The sequence below is a fragment of the Petaurus breviceps genome, unplaced genomic scaffold, assembly GCF_028583685.1.
Source record: "Petaurus breviceps papuanus isolate PSGF00001 unplaced genomic scaffold, PetGlider_PUasm1.0 186, whole genome shotgun sequence".
Lineage (NCBI taxonomy): Eukaryota > Metazoa > Chordata > Mammalia > Diprotodontia > Petauridae > Petaurus > Petaurus breviceps.
In genome coordinates, this window is record NW_027185798.1 from 18,355,199 (window position 1) to 18,372,777 (window position 17,579).

At 47.7% G+C, this 17,579-nt stretch overlaps 1 protein-coding gene and 2 long non-coding RNA genes across 4 annotated transcripts in view; 1 reads left to right on the forward strand and 2 right to left on the reverse strand.

Annotated features, from left to right (window-relative positions):
- SMYD4 (SET and MYND domain containing 4) overlaps positions 1-17,504 on the forward strand; it is a 29,185-nt gene extending 11,681 nt beyond the window's left edge. The window contains exons 5-11 of one of the 2 annotated variants that reach the window (XM_069089659.1): positions 989-2,141; positions 8,746-8,928; positions 9,226-9,392; positions 11,329-11,458; positions 12,040-12,156; positions 12,365-12,488; positions 13,649-17,504. In XM_069089659.1, coding sequence (XP_068945760.1) covers positions 989-2,141; positions 8,746-8,928; positions 9,226-9,392; positions 11,329-11,458; positions 12,040-12,156; positions 12,365-12,488; positions 13,649-13,802 — 2,028 coding nt within the window. In that variant the 3' untranslated portion in view covers positions 13,803-17,504. The remainder of the gene's footprint in view (positions 1-988; positions 2,142-8,745; positions 8,929-9,225; positions 9,393-11,328; positions 11,459-12,039; positions 12,157-12,364; positions 12,489-13,648) is intronic. The other variant, XM_069089660.1, reaches the window with a different exon arrangement.
- Positions 1,247-2,757, reverse strand: LOC138162470 (uncharacterized). Its single transcript, XR_011168645.1, has 3 exons — positions 2,620-2,757; positions 1,633-1,792; positions 1,247-1,378 (listed from the first exon to the last, which is right to left on the reverse strand). It is a non-coding gene; the product is annotated as an uncharacterized lncRNA (long non-coding RNA).
- Positions 6,847-9,217, reverse strand: LOC138162471 (uncharacterized). Its single transcript, XR_011168646.1, has 3 exons — positions 9,059-9,217; positions 7,644-7,800; positions 6,847-6,960 (listed from the first exon to the last, which is right to left on the reverse strand). It is a non-coding gene; the product is annotated as an uncharacterized lncRNA (long non-coding RNA).
- Positions 17,505-17,579: the final 75 nt, after the last annotated feature.

Here is a 17,579-nt window from a genome sequence, read left to right on the forward strand (position 1 = left end):
TCCCCATAACAGATTATTTCTCCAAAAAGAAAGTTTTGCCAGTATGCTATTAGGGACACTATCTTACTGGTAAGCAATTGGGGTTTCTAAAATCAGCAAAATGGGCAGCTTGGAAGAAGACAGGTGTGTTGGAGCATGCTGCGACAGTCATTTTGTGGGTTAGCCTTGCTTGGCTCTCTTTCTTTGTAACAAAAGGGGGTTCAGTGGAGAAGCGGCCAGGCTTAGAGGGAAAGCAAGAAAAAATAAGCTCAGACAAGATTGTCACACATGGATTTCACTTTTTTTTCTTTTTAATCTACTTTGGGCAGAAATTAACTCATGGTTCAGAGAATCAATCAGCAATCATTTATTAAACACCTATTATTCCCCCACCACCCTATCCCATACTAGAGCTACAGATGCAAAAGTGAGATTGTCCCTGTTCTCAGGGAAGGATCCAGCCTGTTCATAGATAAGCCAGTGCAGATCGTGTGGGTAGGGCGAAGCAGACTAACAAGGGCAGGGGGAGGGCGGAGGGAGGCCAGAAAGGGGAGGTGGACCTTGGGCCACCTGGAGGGAGGAGGGATTCTCAGAGCTGAGGACAGAGAGCTTCCTGGGCCTGGGAGGGAGCCAGGTTTGGAGTGTCCTGTACAGGCAACAATATTGGCTAGAACACCCAGTGCCTGGGGGAAATCGTGTGTAATCCTCCAGGGGAGAAGGACTGGAGCCAGACTGTGCCCAGCAGAGGAGGCTGGCTTTTCTCCTCGAGGCGACAGGCGCTTCTGAAGCTTCTTGAGCAGGGCTTCCCCACACGCATTGCAAGGATTGTTTGTTTGCTGTAAGGCAGTTACCTCATGTGACATGTTTATCCAAAGGAAGGTCCTGTTCTGTTGTCCTGGCAGGTTTGGTAACGCAGGGAGAATTCAAGGTTTCCTCTATAAAGCATTTGTAGAGGTGCAGTGGCCCCCCCACAGAGCAGGAATCATTCCCATTTCCTCTCTAATTTTAGACTTGTCTTGAAGATATTAGGAGAGCCCAGATGCACGGGTACCCAGAAAGATTACAGCCCAAGTTGATGCTGCGTGAGGCTGAGTGCCTCTTGGCCCTGGGCAGGCGACAGGAGGCGGCCCTGGTCATCCGCAACCTGGAGCAGAGCATGGGAGCTCAGCCGAATCTCCAGGCCCTACAGAGGAGGCTCCACCATCTGAAGATAAGGGGGCAGGAGAACAAGGGCCCTGCAAAGGCTCGTCCCAGCACTCCAGCACATGCCTTGGACGAGGCCAACCTGAGGGCCAAGAACAAGCATATTCCCAATGCAGCATCATCCGTGAGCTTGTGCAGTGACCCTTCCAGAGGCCGCTACCTGATCGCTACTGAGGATGTTCTTCCAGGAGAACTCCTAGTGAAAGAGGAGGCTTTTGTGAGTGTCCTCAATCCTGGAGAGACACTGTGGCTGCGGCCTGGCCCAGAAGCCAAGCGAGACAGCAGAGCTGCCCCAGGGGACCACCATTGTCACCGCTGTTTGAATCCCGTTGTGGCTACGATTCCCTGTCAGGGGTGCAGCTATGCCAGGTACTGCAGCCAGCAGTGTATGCAGCAGGCCTGGGAGCGCTATCACAGGACAGAGTGTTCCCTGGGAGGGACGCTTCTCACCTTAGGAGTCTTTTGCCACGTGGCACTGAGGACGGTCCTCATAGCTGGATTTGAGCTTGTTGGCAAACTTGTAAAGACGTTTCAGGGAACAGTAAATTCTGAAGCCATTTCTGTACCTGAAGGCCAGCCTTCACTGGAAAAACCAAATGTTCAGCCCACCCTGGAAGAAAGGGACCAAAATAGGGGTGTGTCTGGGACACCAATTCCCGGGTGCGAAAGGGACGGCAGTTATCAAAGTTCTTACTATGCTGTCTTCCACCTCATGCCCCACACTGAAAAGCGCAGCCCAGAGCACAAGTTTCTCTGTGGCCTAAGCATCGTGGCCTTGTGCAAGAAGCTGGGAGAAGTCTATTGGCCTTCCCCACTGTGGGGTCAGGGGCCCTCTGAGCAGGAGGCAACCTTGACAACAGAACAGTCACCAGGGTCTGGCATCTGGGCAGTGGCCATGCTGAGACATGTGCTCCAGCTGCACTGTAATGCCCAGGGAGTGACTGCCCTCCAGGAGGCGGGTAAGTGTGTTAACAGGATGTTCCAGGGGCCTTTGTTTTGGTACCTTGGTCTTTATCTGTAATAGAGTGATTGACAAGAAAGTCGACTTAAAGGAGCATCCAGGAAAGAGTTAGCCAAGCATTTTGGAAGAGCTCAGGACAGTAAAGGAAGTGAGGAAGAAAAAAGGGAGAGTGGAAGGAAAGGAAAGAAAAATGGAAGGAAGTGAGGGAGGAGGGAAGGAGAGAGAGGGGAAAGGAGGAAAGAAAGGGAGGGAAAGGAGAAAGAAGGAAAGAACAATGTGAAGGGAGGGAGGAAGAGAAGACAGGAGAGAAGGAGGGAGGGAGAGTGGGAGGGAAGAAAGGTGGACAGGAGGGAGGAAGGAGCATTTAGTAGGTGCTGACCCAGCTCTAGACCATCTTCCTTCTGCTGACTTCAACTTTAACAAAGGACCTTTCTATCTTCCATAAAAGCGAGACAAGAATGTTTCTCCTCACCTACCTCCCAGGGTGCTTGTGAAGCCCAAACCAGCAAGTCAAACCAGTCAGTCAGCAAGAACTGCTTCAGCACATGCTGTGTTCTGGGCACACTGTGTGCTGGGTCCTGGGCATCCAGAGAGGTGGAGTGGCCCTGCCTTCCAGGAGCTTTCTCTCCACACTGGATCCAGCCTAGCCAGCACTGTAGGAAGGGGTTGAGCAAATAGACTCGGCTTGGGTGGAGGTTGAGAAGGGCTTCAGGGTGGGGCTTGAGCAGGATCTGAGGAAATTAGGGACATTGTGAAAACCTTTCGAAAGGGATCAGAGGAGTCTGCAACAATACATCACTAATAGAAGGGAACTTTTTGTTGGAATTAGAGTAAAGCTCCTGTGGGTTAGTGGGTAGAGTACTGGACCTGATTCAGGAAGATCTGGGTTCCAGTCCTACCTACGTGTGTGACCATAAGCAAGTTGGTCCACTTCTCTTGGCCTCAGTTTCCTCATATGTAAAATGGTTTTACCTGGCAGAGTGGGCTTTGGGAGTGTAGACAGTGGTGTTCGGAGGTGTCTCGCCTAACATCCCAGCCAGGTGAGCATCCAGACTTTCCCAGCCTGGCCTGCCCTCTGGTGCTGCCTCCTGGTCTGTTTCTTCTCAGCCCCTTCTTGCCTTCCTGGACCATCTCTGTTTTCCAAGCAGCAGCCACTGGATAGACTTTCAGAAGTTTATTTTTTTCTTTGGTATATTCACTTGCATTTTCTAATTAAATCTAATTTGGTTTTAATCTGCCCATATTTCTAATCTTGGTTTTATCCCTTTTTATTATTTCGCTGGGGCTCCAACACCTCCCAATTTAGTGTTCTCATTGAATTTCATTAGCAGCTGTGTCATTAGTAACACAGAAGGAGGATTAAAGTGTTAAATAAGAGAGAGACTTTGACAAAGAACCTTAGAGGCATTTGTTGTTCTATTTGCAAAAGTCCTGTTCCTGAAATTTTTGAAGAGATGTCTCAGGAAAAGTCCCTGGCCTGGGGCTAAGACATGTATGTGTTGGGAGGCAGCAGGCTTGGATGGAGGGTCTCTGCAGCCACCAACCAGCAGAATGACCTTGGGAAGGTCACTTTTCTGGGCACCTCTCTCAAAGACCCCTACAAACTTTCCAGCCTTTTGTGGCTCCAAGAAGAGGTCCCAGCTCTATGGGATTCCCCCCACTCCGATTTCCTTACCCGTGACCAAGGAGGCAGTCTATAGCTTGAATTCTCTCTTTGCCTTCCATGTCTGCCTTCTAAGCCCTGTATTCTACCAGTTGAATCTTTTCTCAAAGTCAGTAGAGGGCTTGCTTGAAAGGCCACCAGTGAGAACAACCAGCACTTGATGTATCAATTTAAAGTTTGTCAAGGCCTTTACATTGCCAATATTAGCTCATCTGGTTTTCCCAACAACTCTATGAGACAGATGTAGCCAATGGTATTAGCCCCATTTTACAGATGGCAAACCTGAGTCAAGCTGCATGATTGGCCTATGGTCTCACTGCTGTAGAAATACCCAAGGCAGGACATGACCACATTTGTTTCTAATTCCCAGACAAGCCCTCCAGCTTCTTTGTCAAGCTGCCTCTCTGAACTATAGGGGCCTAGATTAGAGCCTGAGACGTCCCCAGAGGACATCTAGGCCTACCCACTCATTTTGCAGATGGGGAAACTAAGTCCCAAAAGGGGGAAGGGACAGGTAACAATTAGTACCAGGGTTTGAACCTGGATCCTCCGATTCCAAAACCAGCATTCGTTCCATGGTACCAGGGAAACCTCCCACTCATCCTTTCCCTTACCTCCCACAGCCAAAAGTCATCAAGTTTTGTTGATTCTCCATCCACACTGTTGCTCTCACCCATCTGCCCCCTCTCACAACCACCACCTGGATCTCCTGAACTCTTGAAACTGCCTCCCAGGCAGTCCCTCCAAATCCAATTTTTTCCCATATCCCACGCCACCGAAATTACCATCTTGACCCCTCTGTGATAGTTACATGATTATGACACATTCACAGTCATAATTATGATTGCACTCTGATAATTCTATAACAGAATTATATAATTAAATATATTCTCTGATAATGTCATTTCTCTCTTTAGAAACTTTCAGTGGCTCTCCATGTTGGCGAAAGAATAAATTCCTGACCCTGACGTTTAAAGCCCTTAATGGTTTGTTTTGGTCCTTCTCTCCAGTTCTTTCTTTATTCCAGCCAAACTGAAGGACCCTGTTCTCATCCCACCCTGTCCCCCCATCTCCTTGCCTTGGCTTATTCCATCTTCTGTGCTTAGAATGACCCCCTGTCCCTGCCTTCCCTGTAGGCCCAACTTGGGGGCCTCTTCCTCATCTTCTTTTTTACGTAGTCTTTATCTTTGCCAGACAAAAATGTTTTCTGTCTCCCTCCTCCCTCCCCCCACCTCCATGTCCTCCTATCTGAAGGCTTTCCTGCCCCCTCAGGTGAGAATAATCTCTCCTGCATCTTCCCTCTGCTCTTCTCTTAGATTCTTAGAGAGCTCTTCCTGTGAACATGCAGCTCTGCCCACCTCCTTCCCTCCCCCTCACAGTCTCCCTGCCCCTCCCCAATGCCCAGCCTCTCTTGGAGAGCAGGGTCTCTGCAGGTTCTCTCCTTCTCCCTCCTGCCTCCCCCCTCCCTCAGCTTCTACAGGGTCCACTACCTTTGGAAAAGTGAAGAAATCACTCCTCCCTCAATTTCTTTTTTATATTAAGTTCCCATTTTCATGTAAATTTCTTAAAGGAAGGTTCCTGTGTTCTGTCCACAAGCATTTCTACCTTTTCCCATCCATACTACAATAGCCCCCTCTGATGCAACCCTTTATACTTTACAAAATGCTTCCCTCACAGACAACTAGGTAAATATCCTTATGCCCATTTTACAGAGGAGGAAACTGAGGCCCAGAAAGATGAAGAGACCCAGGTCACAGCCTAGAAGTTACCTTGGGCCTCCTGACTTTGGCCCACCTTGCCATTCCCTGCCCTGCTGTGCTCTGACTGAAGAGAGTGTGACTCAGTCAAAAGCAAGATGATGGGTAATTTGTAAATCACGTTTTTTGGAACCCTATCAGAGACACACCCAACTGACACTCATTTCTGTTCCTGAGCCCACTCCTGTTGGGGAGAATCCATAAATAATTTGCAAAGCTGATATCTGACTGGAGTGTGATGTTTTTAGGGAAAATTTTAGCAACTGTTTTCCTGTCAATTGTCAACTATCACTAGCTGAGAAGTAGGCTGGTCCACTTGGAATTCTTCAGAGGCTGATCCTCCAGACTGGGCACTGGTGCTGCCTGCCTGGGAGCATTTCCTCAGCTCATTAGCACTTCCAGGGATAAGGAGAGGAGATAAAACTCCCAGCAGTCATGTTGATGCTTATTCGACACCCTAGGCTCAAAATTAGTGGGACATTTCCAGTAAAATGCATTATTTGAAGTCTCTGGGAATTACACTCACCTGTGTCTTCCCATGACCCCCGACTAGTGGAACCAGCTGTGGGCCCTGCCCTCTCTCTTAGGTGAGAGAGGCCTCACTCAGAACCAACCGCTGGGGACAGAAATCTTTCCAATGTGCACTCTCTTCTGGCTGTTTAAGCAGAGGAAACTGAACAAGATGTAACCTTTTCTTGATGACTGGGAGTCAGCTTTATGCACATCCGTTAATGTACTGTCAGGTAATACCAGCAGTGCCCTCTGGGCCGTTTGCCTTCCGATGATCCTGGCCCCCAGCTGGATTCTGATAATTGAAGTTACTAGATAACTGACCTCTGATAAGTGAGACGTTACTATAAAGTAACTGCTGAAAATATCTGCCCACCTTGAGCAGGACTCCTGCTCCATCTGACCCCAGACGACTGTGACCTTTTTAAGTTCTAGTATCGATTAGAATTTTTCTCTTTCCTCTTTCTCAGTTAGCTGGCACATCTTGCTGTTAAAGCATGCCTGCCTTAAGCAACTATTCCCCTCCCACTAATTTGCTGCTTTTATGTGCACTGACCTGGGAAAAGAGTTTAAACAAACTTGTTAGCATTTTGTCTAAAATAAGAGTAAACAGTTTTGGAATGAGGGCCTGAAGACAAATCCAGAATAGTGAGGGACAAGTTAGTAGGTGGTCATCTAGAATACACCAACCAGGGACACTTTTGACTATTACTTTTTGTAAATAAACATTTTTAATGCCAGCAAGCTCCATTCTTTGTGGCATGGCAGCATTTATTTCATGATGTCCAGTAGCCTGGGTCTCAGAAAAAATTAAAGGCTTCTTCCCGTGATCACTGAGGCACAGCATAAGGGACAGAGGTTTCAGACCTTGGCACCAAAGGGCTCTCCTGTGAGGAAAGAACATGAGCTCACTCGTTAGCATTTGCCACATCTGTTGTAGATACTCATGAGTCTCTGTCTTTGTTGTCTGTGTTCTTCTGGATAGTCATTTTGCCAGAGAAATGACCTTCAGGTGAGTGAAAAGATAGCTGAGACACTTTGATGTTTAAACTAACATGAGGACTAAGATTTCTATCAGGGAGAACTGATGTTAAACTGATTTCCCAGCAAGATATTGGGTAGACACACAGAACCTGGGAGCTTTTGAAACAGACTGAATGAGTAAACCCAGTCGCCTTGCCGTTCACTTAGAGGGAGATGTCTCAAGGATGTGCTGAGCAGATCTATACTTAGCCCTCTACTGTTCAACATTTTTATCACTGATGAAGGTATGGAGAGCATGCTTGTCAAAACTGTAGACGACATAAAGTAGGAGAGGCGATCAAACACGTTGAATGACAGAATCAGGATCCCACCTGACTGTGACAGACTCGAACAATAAGTCAGGTCTAATTAAATGAAATGTATAGGAGTCAGAGTAAAGCCCTCCACTGGGTTTCAAAGAACCAGTTTCCCAGGGGCAGGATGTCTAGACAGGAAGGCAGCTTGTGTGAAGAAGATCTCAGGGTCTTAATTGACTGCAAGCACCACCTAAACCAGTAGTGTGATGTGAAGGGGGCAATAGTGTTACCGTGCTCTGCCGGGGCAGACCCCCTCTGGAGTACTGGGTTCTGTTCACTGAAGGCCATCACGAGATAGAGAGAGGCTAGGAAGGGTCAGCCAGGATGGCGTGGGAACTCAAAACCATGGTGTGTAAGGACCTGACAAAAGAACCAGATGCTGGAAGCCTGGAGGGGAGAAAAATTAGGAGGAATTCATTTCGGATCTTCAGATATTTGAAGGGCTATCAGGAGAAATAGCCTTGTTCCCCTTGGCTCAAAGTGGGCCAGGATTAAGAGCAGTGGGTGGAAGTTAAAGGCAGAGTTGGGCCTTCTAGAAGGAAAGCATTCCTCACAATTAGTGCTATCTGGAAGGAGAGTGGGTCATGTGGGAGATGGTGGGCTTCTTCATTTCTGGGTGTCCAGTGGAGACCAGATGGCCGTGTTTGTGAGGGTCTAGAAGGAATTTGGGGCCAGGGACGTACTGGACTAGATCAGGGGTGGGAACCAGTGTCCTTAAGGTCACATGTGAGGCCACAGGCTCTCCACCCCTGAACTAGATGGTTTCTTTTCTGAGGTCCCTTATTACTCTGAACTTCTGCAAAAGACTTGGGATTCTTTCATCTATTTAACCCATACACATAAAAAAATGTACTCGGACAGCGGCTAGGACACTTGTTAAATTAGCCAACAAATGTCTGATAAATCAAAGCATTCGCCTTAACAATGATCTGGAACATCTCTGGGAAATAATCCTGACAGTTGCTCTGGTCTCTGTACCCTCATGAACATCTTCATACCACCAGGCAGGAAGCTTCCCTGCTGATAATTCCTTTTTGATTATTATTTAAGATATTTTAATCTTTGGGTTCCTCTTCATGATAATGAGAAAGAATGATTAGGCTTCCAAGATTCCAGGGGACTTTTGCTTTAAATGTGTTCATTCCCTTTGCCTCCTGGGGACAAGAGAATGCTGTGAGTCATGTTCCCTCCTATTTATACTGGATCCGCTTATAAAGTCATGAGTCAGACGGGCTAAAGGCCCAGTTTCCTATCTCCATCTTCTGAGAAATGGGTAGCTGGGCTAGAACTGGTGTCCTGATGTGGTTGTCACTTTTCCTTGGACACTTTCAGGATCTGATGGGGACCTCGTGACAGAGCAAAGGCAGACCCGCCTAGCCACAGGCTTCTTCCCTGTCATCAGCCTGCTGAACCACTCATGCAACCCCAACACCAGCCTGGCCTTCAAGGGCTCCATGGGCACCATCCAGGCATCACGACATATTGCATGCGGGCAGGAGATCCTCCACTGTTATGGTGAGCTACCCCAGAGGCCCTCTCCTTTCTGTATTTCAAGGAGGAAGGGTCTGAGCTCTAAACAGAGAGGCCCCCTCATCACCCAGCTACCCTATACCCTGCCCACATACATCCCCTGCATATTTCTTACCAAGTGCCTTTTCTGAAAGTGCCCCTCCTGCTTTCTGCTGCCTCCATCCCCTGTGTTTGGCTATTGGTTTCTGCAGAGTTGTTATAGACCACCTGCTGGGCTGGGGTGAGTGTGCTCCAGCCTTTCCCCTCCCTTTCACATCCCTCCTTGGTTGTGTCTCACAACAGGACCTCATGAGAGCCGCATGGACGTTGCCACAAGGCAGCAGAAGCTGAGATCTCAGTATTTCTTTGACTGCTGCTGCCAGGCTTGTCAGGATGAGGAGGCACATCGGGCCAGCACAACACCCAGACACAGTGGTTTCAGTTGCCCCACCTGTAAGGCGGCTCTTCAGGTACCTTTACTCCTCCTTGGGTCTGTGTCTTTCATACTGCTCTCTGCTCCAGGCCATGGCTTGAGTTCTTGGGAGGAAAGCGTTCCCTGGCTTTCAAGGTGACGCTCTCCACACCCCCCACCCAGATTCTCCCTCTAGTATTAACAATAAATAACTGATACATAGTGCATTAAGGTTTACAAAGTCCTTCACATACATTCTTATTAACCCTCACAACAAACCATGAGAGGCTTTCCCATAGGCACAATCATGGCTTGTTTTACAGATGAAGAAAGGAAGTTCAGAAAGAGGCTTTCCTGTGCTCACACAGCTAAAGGCTCTCAGAGGTGGGCCAGTTACTCAGGGCTCTCCTGCCTCCAGATCTGGCATTCACTCCACAACCCTGCCCAAGGGCACAACATAAGGTTTTTTTCCCCTCCTTGGTTCATCCGGCTTATTGGTAGGTGCCTTAGAGAAGGCAAGACACTGATTGGTAAAGTATAATGAGAAAGGTAGTGGATTTGGAATCAAAGGACCTGGGTTCTAAACCTGGCTCTGTTGCCTTATCCCCTGCCTAAGAGAGGACTGAACTGGATGGCCTCTGAAGTCTCTTCCGTCTCCAAGCCCTGTCATCTTATGGAGTATTTGAAAACTATCAGACAGGAGCCCACCCCACATTCACCCTACTTACCTAAAAGTGGCTCTGCTTTCTATTGATATTCAGTCTGTCACCTGCCCATTTTGAAAAACAAAAAAACTGGTGCAGAGTTTAGGAACTGAGACAAAAAGAGCCTGAGGCGATTGAAAGGAATAGCTGGTTTGTGCTATAATAATCTGTTCAAAAAGGCCATCCGCAAGTGGTATCCACCTTGGACTGTCCTTAAAAGAGCTATGCAGACAGTCACAGCTGGAAGGGAGTCAGAGACTCAGCCTCCTTTGTGAATTAGAACTTTAGATTTGGAAGGAACTTGAGAGGCTATCTAGCCCAGCCTCATTTTATAAACGAGGATACCTAAGACACAGAGGAGTTAAGAAGCCTACCCATGGCTACATTGATTATAAGTGGTTAAAACATAATTCAAAAAAAAAAAACTATGAAAAAGAAGAAATAAATGTTAAAAAAACATAACTCAAACATAAGGTCTCTCTCTCCATATCCAACACTCTTTCTCCTGAACCCCAGTGTCTCCATCATCCAATTCCTACCTCAACAAGAATCCATAGCATCTCCAACCAGTGTTCACTTAGGATCTACTTGAATACCTCCTTCAAAGAGTAAGTCATTCCTTTCCTAGACAGCCTGTTAAGGAGATGAAGAGGATTGTAGACAAATTAGATATGATAGAGAATTGGAGAAAATTGAATGGGAATAGAAAGGAATATACCTTTTTCTCAGCTGTATATGGCACCTTCAAAAAAATTTACCATGTATTAAGGCATTAAAAAAATCTCACAAACAAATGTAGAAAAGTAGAAACATTAATATACCCTTTTCAGACTATAATGCAATAAAAATTATATTCAGTAAAAGGCCTTGGAAGCATAGACTAAAAAATGATTGGAAACTAGATAATCCTAAAGAATGAGTGGACCAAAGAACAGATTCTAGAAACAGCCTTCCAAGACAGCTTGTTTCACTCTGGAGCAGCACTCTCACCAAACTCAGCCAGGCTTTGGGCATGATGTGAAGACAAGCTCTTCTCTATCCCCTGCAGGGCCAAGAACCTCAGAGGCATCCTCTGATGCGAAAGGCCACTGGCAGCTTATAGAGTGTAAGCCCCTTTCCTTGTGTGTCTCTGTATCTGTCCTTCCTAGCCAGGTGCCTAAATGCTAAATGGTTGAATTGAGTAGAATTGACAGCAGCTGCCCTCCCCCTCCCCCCCCCCATTGGCTGACTATCTACATTGGGCTGCTGCAGTAGGACAGAAATAAGGGTGAGTCAAGCTGCCTTCCCCAGGGGGATGACACTCTTCGCTGCAGTAGAGCCTGCATGGCCGTGGTAAGCAGAACTCACCTGGTGGGCCAGTTACAAGACCTTCAGCATCGGGTGGAGGTGGCCTTGGAGCTGCTCAGAGGTGGTGAAACAGGTGAGAGCCCCTCTCCCCTCCCCCCACCACTTTGGTTCACACCCAGGGGCTCAGTGTTTACTGAATTTAATGGGATTATCCCTATGTCAGCCACAAGGTGGCTGTGTCACCCACGAAGACCAGCACCAGCTTTATCAATTTATCAATTTGAAGCTCATGGAATGGCTCATACAGCCAGGCTGGCGTCCCTCCCAGTGACAGAACAGTTTTCTCTGATGTGTGGGCCCATGCGTCATTCCCATTTTTTTTTAATCCCAAGACCTCATTGACTCAACAGAAGTGTGGTTGTGTCCCCTACAGGGTTGGATGTTTCCAGAGGGCAGTAGGGCATGGGCATTTGAGTTCTAAAGAAACCATGGCCTATTGGACCCTGCAGGCAGCATGGCATCGAGAAGCTTGGTAGGAGTTGGTAGGAGTCCACTGGACTCTGGAGTAGAACCACTGCCTGTGGCTGATCGGTCCCAATAGAGAACATAGTACTTAGTTGAGAAAGTAGGAGACTCCTCACTTGCTTGCCCAGCCAGCCTCTATAGAGCTTGGGTCCTTAGCTTCTGCTGCCCTGTTTTTGTTTGCATTGATAGCTCGAGCTGTCCAGCTTTTGTTGGGGTGCCAGCAGGAGGCTGAGAACTTCTTAACCTCAGAGCACATGTTTATGGGAGAGATTGAGGACCACTTGGCCCAGGCATATGCCAGCCTCGGTAGGTCATTTCCCCCAGGAAAAGGGGGTGGGTCATTTTGTTTTGTCTTGGCTTAACTGTCTACTGATTTAGTCTTAGTGAGTGTCTCCCTTAAACTCAGACCTTCTTTCCCTTTAGTTCACTCTCACCCACCCTCCCTCTGAGAAGTCTTTGCTATAATAGAGTGAGTGTGGTTCTCTTCCTGGAATCAGGTTGTGTTTCCTGACAGGGAATTGGCCCAAATCTGCAGCCCACTTGCAAAAGAGTCTTCAGGTGGTGGAGGCCCAGCATGGACCAGCCAGTGTGGAGATAGGCCACGAGCTTTTCAAGTTGGCCCAGGTTCTTTTCAATGGGTAAGGCTCCTCAGGCATCGCCCCAGCCCTCCGCCCACACACGCACCTGGGCATGCCTTTAGCCAGACTCACTTTTTTTCTTTTCCCCATCCCAGAAGCTTCACTAAGTTCTTTCTGGTAGTTTGAATTTCTCAGTAGCTTTCTGATTTCCTCTTCAGGGGACAATTGAAGTGTCTCCCTTTCTGACATAATGAGAACATTTATGCACCATGCTGAGAGAGATGACCGTGTACTTGGAGATCCAAATTATGCTCCCCAAACAGAATATGGCATTCCCACCTACTGCCAACCTTTCCTGGTTAGTGCCTCCAGTCCAACCCTGTGGGCATATATTAAATGCCTGCTCTGTGCGAGGCACCAGGGACACAAAGGCAGAATGGAAAACAGCCCACACCTTCCTTCCTTCCTTTCATTTCTCAGCAGCCTTGGACTTGGCTGTCTTCTGACTCCCTTCTTCCTTGCACCCACCCTTTCTTCTAAGGGTGGTGTTAACTATACGTTCTACTTCCTCTTCTCTCTGTCTTCTTTGCGAAACCCTGATTTTAGCATTTCTGAACAGCTCCGCCCCCCCCAAAAAAAAAAAAGAAGATAGTGTTGGTAAGGGAGGTTCCTATGCTGCTTTTGAGAGGCAAAGTTCACATCCAGCCTCGGACACTGGCTGTTATGTGACCTGGCTCCATCTCGAATTCCCCTGAGCCTCTGACAGCTAAGACTGATTTAGAGATGGGCTTCAGTAGCATAGGTGGAAGGAGCTCTTAAACCGGGACAGTCATAGGACCTCAGCTTCTTAAGGAGTGGGGAGGGAACATGGAGAGAGTCCATCTTCTGCTACCATGAAGGAGGAGTTGTGACTTTGGGCAAGTCACGTAACCCCAATTGTCCTGCCCTCCCCCCTCCAAAAAAAAAGAGGAGTAGTAAAAGTTGAGCTTGCAGTCAGTCAGCAGCAACTTTGGGTTCCCTGGAGGAAGGTGCTTCGGGTTCTGTGACATTCCTAGCTTCCTCAGAATTCCACACACTGGACCGTCCATGTCAGCCCCTGCCCCAAACTAGAAGCTGCACAAACGCAGTGGACAGGCATGTCCACCCCAGAGCCAGTTATACAAGGTCCTGCTCAGTCACATGGTAGACGGGGTCACCTCTGCTTGCCTCTTTTGGTCCAGGTTTGCAGTCACCGAAGCAATGAGTGCAATAGAGAAGGCAGAGAAGGTTCTGTCCATACACTACGGCCCTGAGAATGAGCAGGTGCAAGAATTACAGCAGATGAAAGCCTGCTTGCTGGAGTTACCAGGCCTCCCTGCGGGGCCCACAGCATAGGGACGGGCCGGCAGCAGCTGCCTGTGGCACCTTGACACCTCCAGGAAATGTAAGCAAACATGTCATCACATTGCTGGTGGAGAATGAGGCCCTTGAAACAGTGTGGAACTGTGGCCAAAAAGTCACTAAACCATCTATACCCTTGGGCCTAGCAGCCCCACTGCTGGCATCAGTCCCAAGGAGGCTTAGGTACACAGAACTTTTTCTAGCACAGGATTTTTTGGTGGCAGAAAACCGGATAGCCAGTGGGTGTTTATCAGCTGGAGAATGGCTGAATGAATTCTATCTGTAACTAAATGGTAAGAAATGACAACCAGGCTGAATTCCTAGCCACTTGGGGAGGCTTCTTCGGAGTGATGCAGAGTGAAGTAAGCAAACCAAGGAATCAGTTTACCCACAGACCATCATAATGTAAAAGAAAACCTCAGTGAATGACATCAGTGACCAGGCACAGCTTCCAAGAATGAACTTCCCTCTGCTTGGCAAAGAGTTGGAGAACCACAGGTGCAGAATGGGGCATACGTTGTTAGAGGGGCCAATATATCCATTTGCTTACTTCATTGAACTTCTCTGTTACAAGTTGGGCTAGGTCCAGTATTGAGAAATGGCTGAGATTTTTAAAAAGCATCAAACCCTTAAGAAAAAAATAAATGGCTTCAGGGAAATGCCATGCCAGGTATGTGATATGGGGAAGGGGCAGGGGATGGGTTACTCCAAAATTACTTCAGTGAAAGAGATGGGCTTTCAAAGGTTACCATTATTCTGAGTACTGTTCCCTGAAGCAAGAAAATGTCCCAGACTAAGAACTGACCGCCTGAGAGGACTGAAGACAGAGGTCTAGAAACGCTGCATTCCTTTCCCTAGGTCTGAGCCTCTGGACTCGTGGCCAGGGTCCAGCCCACTAAATTGTTAAGAGTCGGCTTCAGTGGAACATGCCTGTTGTTTCCAGTGGTCACATGATGCTGTATATGCCCCTCAAGGGGCCTCAACTAATGGTGATGGTGTCATTAAGAACAAAAAGTTCATTATAAGAAAACATGGAGTTGATGTGGTCTCTTCTCTCTAACAAGTAACATAGGGCTTCACATACACATTCTATTCACTGGTGGGAGGGAGAGGGAGTCAGTTTACTCGGGGGATGGACCATTTGACAACTCCAAATTTGTCTTAAGCCATTTTTTCAGTTTCTTCTTTCTAGTTTCCATTCTGTTCCCTAACTCAGCCTTCTGAGCAAACCAGCAGAACAGGATATGCCGTCATGATTTCATAATACTTGGGCCTCTTTTGTAAATTTCCCAGCTTGGAAGTGACATTGAAAAGGGCATCTCAGTCATTCCTCGAAAGGCAGAACACCCCAAGCCCAGGCTCACTGTATGAGTATCCAGCAAGGAAGGAATAATCACAAGGGTCAACTGTGGCTTCAGACCCAGGCTACTGAGACTGATGCTGATGATCCCACCTATCTACATGAGGATGGTGCAGCCCTCAGCCCACCCAGAGAGCTAACAAACAACTCAAGAGCTGGGAAATTCTGCTTGTGAGAAAGCCACTGGCAACTGGGGAAGGCCAGTTACCCACCATTTTGATGTGGACAGTTCGGGCCATGTCCAAGTAGACCTGGGTGATGAGTGGGGCGCCATTGTCAGGGAATTAGACCTGCTTGGGGTCCATACTACCCCAAGAGGTCTGAGCTTAGATTTCAGGGGAGGCTGGGAGCTTGGATAAGAAAAATTGACCCCTTTCTTTTCACATCTCTGCAATCAAGCATTTCCTTCCCTAATGAATGGAGTCTTCCAAGGGATCTGTAGATGTCCTCAGACTGCCCAGGGGTCCCTGAGCCCACCAGAGGCCCTGCGAGTGGCAGGACAAGTTTGCAAAAAAGCAGAATGTCTGTTTTCCCAACTGTTGGCCCTGTTGCAGCAAGTCTTTTATGTGCCATGGGCCCTTCTGAAGTGCTCAGGACCAACTCTCAGCCTGTTCTGCCTCCTGGGCCAGGACTGATGCCTGTTTTCTTCTAAGCTCCATTAGTCCCCAAAAAGACCCAAGGAATTCTCTCCTGGCTACTTGACATGAGAAATGTGTTCCTGGAAGACTGTTTGGAAATGGACTCCTCTCTTACATGTGGACTTACCAAGCTTTTCAACTTTTGAACAGACTCTTGGGCATCTCTTTTGTGAGTGAAGAATTCTTTTAGGGAAAAATCCCTCCCCTTGTGTATCTGGCTCTTCTTTCCCCAGCCCTGCTGTTCCTCCTGACTTCTCTGTATCTACGATATCCTTCCACTTGCTACCTTTGGCCCCATTAGGAACCAAACCCACCTCCCTGATGTAGCGTCCCCAAGCCCAACCCCACTGCCACCTCCTCCATGAAGACCACCGAGCTCTGATTGCTGGGCAGTATTGTGTATGGTAGTAATTGGTGTGGTCATATTCACTTAAGCACTGTCAGGGGTGTAAGGGCAGGGGCGGTGTCTTACCTAAGCTTCAAGTGTGTGGTTGCATGCAATCCATGCTTAATAAACATTGAAGGAATCTGGACCTGAGCCACAGGCAGGCAAATGGACCATGGCAAATTCACATGGGTGGATATTAGGGAAGGGAGGAAGGGACTGTCCTACATGAGCTGAAACTATTACGGGGCACTTGGGCTTCTGTCCAGCTCAGGGATCCTGGGTATGATATAGTAAAATGGTCCCTGGTCTCAGATTCCACATGCCTAAGTTGGAGTTCCAGCTCTGTTCCTTACTAGCTGTGGGGGAAGGGATAGTGCTTAGTATGCTAAACATGAAGTTAGGGAGTGCTAGATTCAAATCTCGCCCCAAACAAGCAGGCAGATCACCTCTCCAAGTCTCAGTTGCCCCATCTGTAAAAAGGAAATAATGATAGCCCCTACCTCATAAAGTAACTAGAAAGTTCCAATAAGGGAAGGTATATAGAAAGTGGGGCAGGTAAGTGGCACCGTGGACAGAGCATTGGGCCTGGAGTCAGGAAGACCCAAGTTCAAGTCCAGCTAGCTGTATGACCCTAGACAAGTCACTTAACCCTCTTTGCCTTGGTTTCTCATTTGTAAAATGAGATGGAGAAGGAAATGACAAACCACTGCAGTACCTCTGCCAAGAAAGCCCCAGATGGGGTCGTGAAGAGTCAGACATGACTGAACAACAAGAATAGAAAGTATTTTGAAACTGCTATATAAACGGTAGCTATTACAATCACAAGGCCTTGGGCAAGTCACTTAACCTTGGGGAACCTGTTTCTTTACCTGTAAAATGGGGAAAACAACATTCAGGCCCTCTTCCACACAAAATTTATAATATATAAAGGTCAATAAGATTTGTTTGTTTGGGCTGGGCCTGTAATTCCATTGGGGTAGAGAACTCTTCAAGGTCATAGTGCTAGAGGGAGCTGCCAGACTGGAGCATTTCCTAACCTCAGAGTGTTGTTGGAATACCTGTGAACCCTTATCACAGAATTTCAGAAGTGGCCCAATCCATACCTCAGAGGAAGGCCTATCAGGACCAGCCCTTGTCCTTTTTCCTCCTTTTCCTCCTCATTCCCTCATCATCCATGATAACTCAGCCTTTAGCTGAAACTTCCCAGGTAAGGAGGGGAGGGGACTGTTCTTCATTTTCCCTTCGTATTCCCAGTGCCTAATTTAGTCCTTGCACATAGTAGGCACTTAATAAATGGTTATTGGATTGAATTGGGGAAACCCTCCACCTTTCAAGGCAAATCATTCTCCCTATGAACAGCCCTCTGTTATCAAACTTAAATTTTC